Source organism: Salmo salar, chromosome ssa04, assembly GCF_905237065.1.
Source record: "Salmo salar chromosome ssa04, Ssal_v3.1, whole genome shotgun sequence".
Taxonomy (NCBI): Eukaryota; Metazoa; Chordata; class Actinopteri; order Salmoniformes; family Salmonidae; genus Salmo; species Salmo salar.
Window position 1 is genome coordinate 66,318,287 of NC_059445.1, and position 13,056 is coordinate 66,331,342.

Here is a 13,056-nt window from a genome sequence, read left to right on the forward strand (position 1 = left end):
TGTGGATACCATGGATACCGTGTTCAAATATTTTTTTTTGCATTTTTGGTTAAAACATTTTCTATTCTTAAATGAGCCTAACCCTAATAGTTCAACTTGGAAGAGGCGAAGTGTGAGGGGTAGCTGGGCCCAAAATCTGTCTTCTCCAGCAGGTGGCATTTTATTTTTCGCTAAACAAGCAAGGAGTTTTTGTATGGCGGTTTCTGTATGGAGAGTTTCGAATTTGGTTAACAAAAATGGAATGGCTTATTCGCTACGTGTGGCTTATTTGATCAAATAGAAGTTTCGTAATGATTATGTTGTTACTAGTGTACAGATTTAAATAGGACTATTGACATCCTGGCAACTTTATATCGGAGTTGCCCTTATATTGGCTACAATGGTCCCACCTGATCTTGCCTCCTCCTGACTGTCTTCCATTTTTGAAGAAATGTATTTCATTGATAAAGCAGCCACTAGAGTATCTGGTCAATATAATGGATAATCTGTGATGCTATCTACTCATTGTTGCATACTATACTGAACAAAAACATAAACGCAACATGCAACAATTTCAACAAATTTACTGGGTTACAGTTCATATCAGGAAATCAGTCAATTTAAATAAATAAATTAGGCCCTAATCTATGGATTTCACATGACTGGGCAGGGGTGCAGCCATGGGAGACTGGTCCACCCACTGTGGAGCAAGGCCCAGCCAATCAGAATGAGTTTTTCCCCACAAAATAGCTCTATTACAGACAGAAATACTCCTCAGTTTCATCAGCTGTCCGGGTAGCTGGTCTCAGACGATCCCGCAGGTGAAGTAGCCAGATGTGGAGGTCCTGGGCTGGTGTGGTTACATGTGGTCTGTGGTTGTATGGCCGGGTGGATGTACTGCCAAATTCTCTAAAACGATGTTGGATGCAGCTTTTGATAAAGAAATTAACATTAACTTATCGTGCAACAGCTCTGATGTTCATTAATGCAGTCAGCATGCCAATTGCACGCTCCCTCATAACTTTAGACATCTGTGACATTGTATTGTTTGAGAAAACTGCACATTTTATAGTGGCCTTTTATTGTCCCCAGCACAAGTTGCACCTATGTAATGATCATGCTGTTTAATCAGCTTCTTGATATGCCACACCTGTCAGATGGATGGATTATCTTGGCAAAGGAGAAATGCTCACTAACAGGGATGTAAACTAACATGCACTGCATTAAACAGCTTGATAATAGCTTATTTCCAATTTGATTAATTTATCTAAACTCTGAACAGAATAGGAATGGAGTTATAGGCCTACTCAGACTGGTTTATAGCCAGACAATCATATTAGACCTATACCGTAGTAGACCATATATCTATCCTATTTAAAAAGCACTGAAGACAAAAACATACATTTTTTGCATATTGAGAATGCATCATGCTTGATTGCGTTGTTTCCCGCTATTTGTTGATTTCGGTAATGCATTCCCATATGTAATTGATCAGCTTTTGTCAAAGCCGAAATGAGTATGACATCTGGGCATTAAAATTTAACTTTAAACGTATGCAACATTTTGAAATGTCGCATACTATTAAACTACATTTTTTCACCTACTCAACTGGCCTACTATTTAGGACGCAAGCAGACTATGGGTATCCGGACAAGGCCAGTATCACGCCCTCACATTTTAATGTGAATTGGTCATGTTCCTCTTCCTCATCATATTTACATATCACTTTTCAATGCAGATTAGTTGTATTTAGCCAGTCATATTGTTCCAGTTGTGTGTTATGCTTATTGACTCATTTTTCAAAAGCTCTATAAGGTATTAGGTGCATTGTGTACAAAGAGAGGAGCGCAGTGTGTCACTTTCACAAGGACAGCTCTCTAAAATACCATATTTGGCCTGGGGGTCCTTATTGAGTAACTGTAGCCTTGCTGTCCTAAGGAAAGGACACTCTACCCATCAGCAATGTTCTTCATGTCTTTTCACAGGGGCAGCTTACCCCCCTCACAATGTTTTCACCTCCTGCTTACCCCTTGCACTCTCGGTTGGAAGTCGAACAACAGCTGCTGCTCCAAATTTCGATTTAACCACCAATAATTCTCGCCTTTGGCTGAGGCAGGCTGGTGGAAGGAAGGACTGGAGGGCACAATAGACAGAGCCTGCGAGGGTCTTGGCCGGATCGCCACAGGAATATGTGTTGCATCCTGGCAACGCTCGGCCAGAGCTGCCTCAGAGCCAGACAGAGGCTCAGGGGGGAGGAGGAGCGAAGAGGGAGGGGAGGGGAAATTGCCACTTGCCACTCAACACTCCACATACAGAGCCAAGTGGTTGGAGGGGGACATTGTCATAGGGCTGTTTTCCATGAAGGACATGACCCTGTCCTCTACACATTTTACGTGGCTCCCCCTTATGTGCCATAGTGAGAATGCCAAGGCAAGTGAGAATGGGCTACAATATGCAATGTAATGCAGGCTAGTGGATGAGCAGTGTGGTAATATGCTTTTTCTGCAAGTCACAGTGACATATCCATAATACATAAGAGAGGAAATGTAATTCGATTAATAGATTCTATAAGAACATATACTGTATATGTATAACATATACTGTATAACATATATTTACTCAAATATTTAAACAAAAAAAGCTATGAAATATGTGACGAAGCAACTTGTTGGCTAATAGAAAAACGTTCAGTGAAGCTGTCCACAACACTTAAGACTACAGAGGAAACATTAGAAGCATGCCACATGTCACGAATCAAGTAGGCTAGGATACTCCCTCAAAAGCAAATGTTGTATTTCCAATCAATTTAGTTACCTGTGAGGGTTAACACGGCTTAATAACTTCGATGACCTGAACACGTTGTCGATGCGGATTAACCAGTCATTCTTAATCAACTTTACTCAAAAACCTGCTGTCCGGAGTGACATTTACAATGCGTCAAAAAGCTTCGCGGGGAAAAGCCATAACGTGCATCAAGAGCCAGAGAGACACACACGAATTGCTCCATCAGAGAAGCAATGCTAGCCTACATGATAATCTACCATAAAGCTAAACAAATATTTTTTAAACCTACAAATGTAAAACTTTGAATTACTGGGGTATAAATAAAGGCAAAAGTTAAGAGGGTGACATGTTCATAGTGAAGCCTAAGTTTGGGTTTACAATCACTTGGAACAGTAGCCTACTTGTGAGGCAAACCTTGAAATCCCTTGACAACCACCACCATCATGACAGTCGAGTCTCACACTAATCGCCTGGTTTAACTGTCACTTTGTTGGCATGTGATGTCAAATCTCGGAGCCACGCAATAGGGAATATACAGTACCTATATAGAAAGAGCGCGCATATGTAGAATAAGTGCGCACTCACCTAATGTACATAATGCAATAGGTATAACACTTATGTCACCTGCCATTTCTCCCCGCAAAAAAAATTTTATTGCCCACCTTGTTGAATCAGAAGAATGGCCATCCCGCTCAGCAAAACCCAGAACATAGGATTCTTCATGGTGGTTTTGACTGGTCGATCGCTTCTCTGTGTAGTTGTAGAAGAGTATGTTGCCGCTCAGATATAGCCTACTACAAACACAAATCCTCGGAAAAGTGTAGAAAGCAGACTGCAGTTCCCGCTACGTCCCGGGTCCCTATCTGACTGTAAAGCAGCCACCAACGCAAGCAGCACCAAGTCCCTCCTTTACCAAGGTATTGGTCGTAATTTGTATGAGGCTGCTTGGATAGGCTTCCAGTGGCTTACAAAGACACTTCTGTCCAGGAACCCGCTGTGATTCCCACTAACCAAGTGTGTATCAGTGCGCCTTTCCCGCGTCTTGCTTTATGCGTGCGTGCGTAGGTCGATATCGACCGTGTTCAAAACGTTATCCTATTTCAAAAACAAGCAATGTATTTGAAATGTGGGCCTATCTGATGTTTAGACAGGCGGATTTGTATTTTATTCAAAACGTGTTAACCATATGATAGCCTAGCTAGTATTCGGTCTTAGAAAATATAGACTTAGAAAGCAATTTAAAGTAGCCTTATTTAGACGACTAATGTAACATTTTAGTTGTCATTTTGCTAGTTTAATGTCCGTAAAGGGGGATATAATGCAGTAAAAGTAACTATATAGCCTACTTTTAGAATGTAGCCTACTTTAGCCTCGTTTAGAAAGAGATACAGTTCTCTTAACGAGGCAAAAGTAGGCTTCATTCTATTACCATATAGTATACTTTACTGCAGCCCACGTAGGCTAATTCCGGTTATAAACAACCATCACATCTTCCACAAAAACACTGGTCACATAAGTCGCCAAGCGAAGGCTATTAATCAATGTTGAAGGGCCCTGTCACTTTAGCAGTCTCTGCGATGCCAGAATGCAGAACAAGATGAAATAAATTGGTGTAACTGCCCTCAGTTCAGCAGCTGGACAGCTCCCATGTTTTCCCCTTACGCTGCATTCTACTTCTCAACGGGTAAATGAATTGCATGAGAGGAGACGTTTGACACATGCATTATATTTAGTCAGCATTATGGACCTACTTATAACCCTACAGTTTTTCCTGAATTTACTTGTGTTAGTGGAAAACAAGATGTAAATGGATGACTTGTAAGGGCTGTCGTCGTAAGAAAACCAAGATGCAGCGGAGGATGTGTATTCATTTTAAAGATTTAATCAAATGAACCACTATAAACAAAATACTCGACAGAAACGACAGCAAACAGTCCTGTCTGGTCCTACATGAACAAAACAGAAAACAATCACCCACAAACCCCAAAGGAAAAAACAGGCTACTTATGTGTGACTCGCATTCAGCAACAACGAACTACAGCTGTGCCTGATTGGGAGCCACACACGGCCAAACAAAAGGAACCAGCCAACATAGAAAAATTAACATAGAACGCCCACCCAATGTAACACCCTGGCCTAACCAAAATAACGAACAAAAAAAACCTTTCTATGGCCAGGGCGTTACATGACTGATGCTGCAATCTTTTCTTTTCGCAGTCGTAAACAAACATCCAAAGTGAACAATGAAAAAATCACAGGCCTGCACTAATGAACTACTGAATGAACTACTCTTCAGGATCAGACCCTTTTTTTCAATTTTCGCCCAAAATGACATACCCAAATCTAAATGCCTTTAACTTAGGCCCTGAAGCAAGGATATGCATACTTTTGGTACCATTTGAAAGGAAACACTTTGAAGTTTGTGGAAATGTGAAAGGAATGTAGGAGAATATAACACAGTAGATCTGGTAAAAGATAATACAAAGAAAAAAAACAACCGTTCTTTTGTATTTTTTTGTACCATCATCTTTGAAATGCAAGACAAAGGCTATCATGTATTATTCCAGCCCAGCTACAATTTAGATTTTGGCCACTAGATTGCAGCAGTGCATGTGCAAAGTGTTCGACTGATCCAATGAACCATTGCATTTCTGTTCAACATTTTGTATCAAGACTGCCCAAATGTGCCTAATTGGTTTATTAATAACTTTTCATGTTCAAAACTGTGCACTCTCCTAAAACAATAGAATGGTATTATTTCTCTGTAATAGCTACTGTAAATTGGACAGAGCAGTTAGATTAACTTCTCTAGGGCCAGTGGGACGAAATCGTCCCACCTACGTAACAGCCAGTGGAATCCTGTGGCGCGTTATTCAAATACCTTAGAAATGCTATTACTTCAATTTCTCAAACATATGACTATTTTACACCATTTTAAAGACAAGACTCTCGTTAATTTAACCACACTGTCCGATTTCAAAAAGGCTTTACAACGAAAGCAAAACATTACATTATGTCAGCAGAGTACCCAGCAAGAAATAATCAGACACCCATTTTTCAAGCTAGCATATAATGTCACAAAAACCCAGAAGACAGCTAAATGCAGCACTAACCTTTGATGATCTTCATCAGATGACACACCTAGGACATTATGTTATACAATACATGCATGTTTTGTTCAATCAAGTTCATATTTATATCAAAAAACAGCTTTTTACATTAGCATGTGACGTTCAGAACTAGCATACCCCCCGCAAACTTCCGGTGAATTTACTAAAAATTTATTAAATTACTCACGATAAACGTTCACAAAAAGCATAACAATTATTTTAAGAATTATAGATACAGAACTCCTCTATGCACTCGATATGTCCGATTTTAAAATAGCTTTTCGGTGAAAGCACATTTTGCAATATTCTAAGTAGATAGCCCGGCATCACAGGGCTAGCTATTTAGACACCCAGCAAGTTTAGCACTCACCAAAGTCAGATTTACTATAAGAAAAATGTTATTACCTTTGGTGTTCTTCGTCAGAATGCACTCCCAGGACTTCTACTTCAATAACAAATGTTGGTTTGGTCCCAAATAATCCATAGTTATATCCAAACAGCGGCGTTTTGTTCGTGCGTTCAAGACACTATCCGAAAGGGTAAAGAAGGGTGACGAGCACGACGCATTTCGTGACAAAAAAAATCTAAATATTCCATTACCGTACTTCGAAGCATGTCAACCGCTGTTTAAAATCAATTTTTATGCAATTTTTCTCGTAAAAAAGCGATAATATTCCGACCGGGAATCTGCGTTTAGGTAAAAAGACGAAAGAAAATAAAGCATGGGGTCGACTCGTGCACGCACCTAAGCCCATTGTCCTCTGATCGGCCACTTGCCAAAAGCGCAAATGTGTTTCAGCCTGGGGCTGGAATTACATCATTCAGCTTTTTCCCGCCTTCTGAGAGTCTATGGGAGCCGTAGGAAGTGTCACGTTACAGCAAAGATCCTCAGTCTTCAATAAACAGAGGCAAGAAGCTCAAGGAATGGTCAGACAGGCCACTTCCTGTAAGGAATCTTCTCAGGTTTTTGCCTGCCATATGAATTCTGTTATACTCACAGACACCATTCAAACAGTTTTAGGAACTTTAGGGTGTTTTCTATCCAAAGCCAATAATTATATGCATATTCTAGTTTCTGGGCAGTAGTAATAACCAGATTAAATCGGGTAAGTTTTTTATCTGGCCGTGTAAATACTGCCCCCTACCCCCAACAGGTTAACCTGTTAGGGCTAGTGGGCAGTTTTGACACGGCCAGATAAAAACGTACCCGATTTAATCTGGTTACTACTCCTGCCCAGTAACTAGAATATGCATATAATTATTGGCTTTGGATAGAAAACACCCTAAAGTTTCTAAAACTGTTTGAATGGTGTCTGTGAGTATAACAGAACTCATATGGCAGGCAAAAACCTGAGAAGATTCCAAACAGGAAGCGCCCTCTCTGACAAGTTGCTGTTCATCTTGGCTCTTTTTATTGAAGTCTGAGGATCTTTGCCGTAACGTGACATTTCCTACGGCTCCCATAGGCTCTCAGAACCCGGGAAAAAGCTGAACGATATCGAGGCAGCCTCTGGCTGAAACACATTATCGCGTTTGGATAGTGGCTGGTCAGAGTAATCTGAGACTCACGCTCGTGCACGAGGGCACGAGATGTATTTATTTTCTCTCTCTTTGTATGTATACAGGCTTTCCCGGTCGGAATAGTATCGCTTTTTTACGAGAAAAATGGCATAAAAATTGATTTTAAACAGCGGGTGACATGCTTCGAAGTACGGTAATGGAATATTTAGAATTTTTTTGTCACGAAATGCGCCATGCTCGCCACCCTTATTTACCCTTTCGGATAGTGTCTTGAACACATGAACAAAACGCCGCTGTTTGGATATAACAATGGATTATTTGGGACCAAACCAACATTTGTTATTGAAGTAGCAGTCCTGGGAGTGCATTCTGACGAAGAACACCAAAGGTAATCAAACTTTTCGAATAGTAAATCGGAGTTTGGTGAAGGCTAAACTTGCTGGGTGTCTAAATAGCTAGCCCTGTGATGCCGGGCTATCTACTGAGAATATTGCAAAATGTGCTTTCACCGAAAAGCTATTTTGAAATCGGACATATCGAGTGCATAGAGGAGTTCTGTATCTATAATTCTTAAAATAATTGTTATGTTTTTTGTGAACGTTTATCGTGAGTAATTTAGTAAATTCACCGGCAGTGTTTGGTGGGAATGCTAGTCACATGCTAGTCACATGCTAATGTAAAAAGCTGGTTTTTGATATAAATATGAACTTGATTGAACAAAACATCCATGTATTGTATAACATAATGTCCTAGGGTTGTCATCTGATGAAGATCATCAAAGGTTAGTGCTGCATTTAGCTGTGGTTTGGGTTTATGTGACATTATATGCTAGCTTGAAAAATGGGTGTCTGATTATTTCTGGCTGGGTACTCTGCTGACATAATCTAATGTTTTGCTTTCGTTGTAAAGCCTTTTTGTAATCAGACAGTGTGGTTAGATTAACGAGAGTCTTGTCTTTAAAATGGTGTAAAATAGTAATATGTTTGAAAAATTTAAGTTTTTGCATTTTTGAGGTATTTGAATAACGCGCCACGGGATTACACTGGCTGTTGAGTAGGTGGGACGTCCCACCTAGCCCATAGAGGTTAACAAGAATGTAAGCTTTCTGCCAATATCAGATATGTCTATGTCCTGGGAAATGTTCTTGTTACTTACAACCTCATGCTAATCTCATTAGCCTACGTTAGCTCAACGTCCCGCAGGGGACCCACCTTAATAGCACTTCACAGTGCATCAATGACAAGGTATGACAATTAAACAATTGTACGTGAATGATTTTGTTTCTTTGGAACGAGCACCAGTAGGCACCATTTGGTGGTGTCCAATTGAGTTGAATTAATAACAAAAAAAGTAAGCTGCTGAGGGAAATATGGCTCATAATAATGTCTGGAATGGAGTGAATGGATTGTTATTGTTATCAAACACATGGAAACCACGTGTTTGATACAAGTCTATGTATTCTGTTCCAGCCATTACTATGAGCTGTCCTTCTCTCAGCAGCCTCCACTGCTAACCATTTATATAATTTGCTATCAAAGACAGGTAATACCAGTGGGAAGAGTATTGCAAAATAAAGTGCTACTGCATTGATTTCATCAAGTACATTTATAGTGTCAACATACACATGCTTACTATACACTTTTCTATTGTGCACCAAGTGTGGGGACCACTGGGACCACTTTGCAATCATTGGTTTTTGTTTGACATACATTTTAAAGTGAAACATCTTAGTCTTCTGTTATCGTGAAATTGCATTATTAAGTATAGTTCCTTTGCCATGGATCAAACATTTGCCCAATCAAGAGATGTGTAATCCCATCAACACCCTTGTGTGTTGAATGTATGTAAGACTAACGTAACACAACATTACGTAACACATTAAATCAGCACTACTCAGCAGATCCGACTCAGAACACAGAATTGTCCTAAATGAGCCCATTTGCTGTGAAAAGCCATGAAAATAATTCCATGTTCGCAACTTGACAGTCCGTTTCCCCCACTCTGATGACCAAACAGCTGGCTCAAGAGGCCATCAACTGCATTGCTAATGCACTCTAATGATATTTTGCTTTGAAAACTGTGCCATTTCACTAAACTATGGTTACTGTCCAACATATTCACTTTGATTCTAATTGTTTTCACCATCATTTGCAGGGCAATTTTCTAGGTATAGCAAAAGTGGAGGAGCCAGCATTACATGGGATGTCCCTGATCAACGTGGTCTCATGGCAATTAGTATTATTCTGCATGTAAAACTCTGACACTCTATTTAGTATGATATGATACGTTACATTAAGTTACATTATGATTGGAATAGTGGTTGTACAATATCATATGAATTGGATTATGTAAGTTATCATATATCTTGGAGGACGTATAGTATGATGCGTCTTACGTGGTTGTACAATAGCATACCAATTGGATGAGACGAGGCTGCTTGTTACGTGGTAACAACAAAGGAGAATTACGGGGAGAATTTACATTGGTGGTTAAGAGAACTAACGACAAAGGTTAGGATAATTTATGTGAAGGGTTAGGGGAACTAAAACTTCAAAGGTTAGGTGAATTTTAAGTTCAGAATAAAGGTTCGGGAAGGGTTAGCTAAAATGCTACAGTTGTCCCCAACATGACTCGAACACACAACTTTTGGAGTGCTAGACCGTCGCGGATTAAGCCCACCCATCCTCCCTGACCAACTTCCTACATTTGCTTCTGTCTAAAGTAACTAGACCATTAGTAGGTATCTTACTTCATGAAAGTGCTCTGAAATACGTAAAGTATGTTTCGTATTGGCTCTGAGGCCAGGCTGCCCTGAGGGACTAAGAGCAGGTTACAGGGCACAAAGGGAAAATTTGCTTTTTTGGGCTAGCAAAGAAAACAGAAATGTTTGTCAGACATTGCTTGTACACATTTTATTTTCTTGCCTGTTCGTCTAAGCCTCAACAAAAGGGGAGCCTCAGAAGTAAATGTGTTTTTAATGCCAACGGGAAAAATCATTAACCAGCTCAGCCAAGTGCGACTCCAGTCGGGTTCAGCGAAGTGCAACTGCAGTCAAGTCCAATTGTCAATGAAATCCCAAAGATCAATTGTCAAAATCTGAAGCCATATCCCAATAGGCATGGCAGGGCTGCTGCGGCGGAAAATGAGGCATGCGGACAAAATGTATTATTTGACAATCCTGCTTAGCGCCACACGTCAAGGCAAGCCATATAGATTATTATTATATTTGTTTACATTTACAGACACAAATAATCTGCCAGCCCGAAGAGCTTGGTAACAGGCAGGAACGTCTAGGGCAGCTGAGATAGAACAGTGAAGGCCCTGTGCAATGTAAACGAAATAGACGGACTCAGAGTAAAGGAGCTAAGAAGAGAGCTCCAATCTCTACTACTGCAGGTGGAATGTGAGTCAGATTTGGAGGTTAACTAGGACGGTGGCAGAATGGGGCTGCAGCGTGCCCCAAGAGTCGCCTCTTGGCTCAGTGATCCATTCATTTCATTTCATTTCTACCTCCAATGGCTTGAGCCACACCACTCGCCCATATACTGTATGATGAGGGGAATACGAGGAGACAGGCAGGCAGGCAGGGAACTAGGCTACACCACCCAGTCCCTCATGGATATGTCAAGTTGTCTCCCACCAGTTTGCATTACATACCTGTCGTGTCTTTGGCTATGCCGGATTAAGTGATATGACATGCTAACTTATAAAATGATTTCTCTGTAATTAATATTACCTGATTAAGCTAATCATGTAAATGTAATTAACTAGAAAGTCGGGGCACCACGGAAGAACGTTTATAGAACTGTTATCTTCCGAATAAACTCTTAAAATACTTTGTAATATTTTACAACGATAGCAGTCAATCTTAACCCTTGTCTTATTTTCAGTCTCATAATGAAAGTTGTAAATTCTTGGTTATCTTCACGAACCCTGGCTAACAAGTTGAATCAGCAATACCAAATTGGGTTTAATTATTTATTTACTAAATACCTAACTAATCACACAGAATTACAAATACACAGAATACAATGATGTCATACAGAAAACGTCCCTGGTGAACGGAACCTGTATGAAAGCTGGTTACACAAAGGAAAGGGGGTTGGGCTTGAATGAAAGAGCGGGAAGATTTAGGAACAGAGAAACAGCAGCTATGCTATCGTAAATACATTATCTTATGCATTCTAAATTACCGCCCATTTGGAAAAGGAAAATGCAATAAATATTTACTCTGAGCTGCGCTTCGGTAGATTGGTCGTAGATGCTGGCCGGGTTGGCCAACAGATCTTCCTGTAAACTCTTAAGAATGTCTCTGGTGGTAAATTGGATAAGTGGTGGTATCTTCGTCCGTCTGTTAGACTGGATCCGTCGTCCGTCCTTTCCTAGCCCACGTAAGCAGCGGCCGCTGCTAACTCAATGGCTAGGAAGTAGCACTTCTGTAGTGAATAAGCTCAAAGTTCATACCATTCGCCACCAAAGCTCACGCCGAGGTTGGCTTAGTTCTGTTCTTGACATGTGTGTCCTTCTAACGTAGAGGCTGCAGACCTCCCGTACTGGAACAACTTGTTATCTTTTCGTCAAAGGATTATATAGTGGAGAGGGGGAGGGAGGTGTTTCATCGTTTATAACCCCTGTCTCTTCACAGGGTTGGCCACTGATCGAGCAGGGCACTTTCCTTATGAAAACCCAAATCTCTCATTCAGAAGCTAAAATTACATTTCATCTCCTAACAAACATTTTCAATATCAAACATTTCAATTGCATAACAATTCCATGTGACTCTGATAACTAGAGGGTGTATACTTTCTCAGATACAGTTTATGTCGTCCTGTCATCAGTCATAATGTCTCAGATGACAACCGAACTGACATACATACTCATTACGTTCCCAAGCATATTTCCAACTGGTTTTATTAACAAAATATGTGGTAACTTTCCCCATTTGTTTGATGTTCCCAGACTCTCTATATTTAACACAGGCTATTCACGTCCTTCAGTAGATTCAGAGAGGGGAAGAGAGAAAGGTATTTATGGGGGGGGGTCATAAACCTTACCCACAGGCCAACGTCATGACAGTCCCCCCAGGTTGGGTTCAATCTTGCGATTAACCTGCATGTTATAACCCAACATAAAAATGAACGTGGGTTGTCCTAGTTGTGGATCATCGTTGTGGTCCCCATCTGGCGGTCGACCCGGGTAGGGTGTCTGCAAATGAAGAAATCCGCTCCAAGGCTGGGCAGTAGATGTCCAGTTGGTGGTTGCTATTGCAGTCCCCCCTCTGGTGGTCGACCCGGATACGGTCTCTGCAAATGAAGAAGTCCGTTCCATGGCTCGGCAGCGGATGTCCGGATTGGGATCGCCGTTCCGGACCCGTCGTCTGGTCGTCCAGATTGGAATATCTGGGCAGTAACTTAGGCAGATGTTAACAACGCACACACACTCATGAAATATATCATTACATTTCCTCCCAAATGAGCGGCGTTGTGGCACTAACTGATGGTTGTATGGGGGAGTTGTTTATGGCTCTATCACTTTCTATGTGCCGAAGAAAATGAAACAAAATGAATGAAAGCATAAACAAAACAAAATATAGTTATGCCACCTTAATCATCTAATTGGACTGTATTCTATCTACGTCCATGGTCTTGGCAAAATGACCCTA

At 40.7% G+C, this 13,056-nt stretch overlaps 1 protein-coding gene across 1 annotated transcript in view; it reads right to left on the reverse strand.

Moving 5' to 3' along the window:
- LOC106603662 (opioid-binding protein/cell adhesion molecule) overlaps positions 1-3,762 on the reverse strand; it is a 473,472-nt gene extending 469,710 nt beyond the window's left edge. The window contains exon 1 of the mRNA XM_014197606.2: positions 3,426-3,762. Coding sequence (XP_014053081.1) covers positions 3,426-3,486 — 61 coding nt within the window. The 5' untranslated portion in view covers positions 3,487-3,762. The remainder of the gene's footprint in view (positions 1-3,425) is intronic.
- Positions 3,763-13,056: the final 9,294 nt, after the last annotated feature.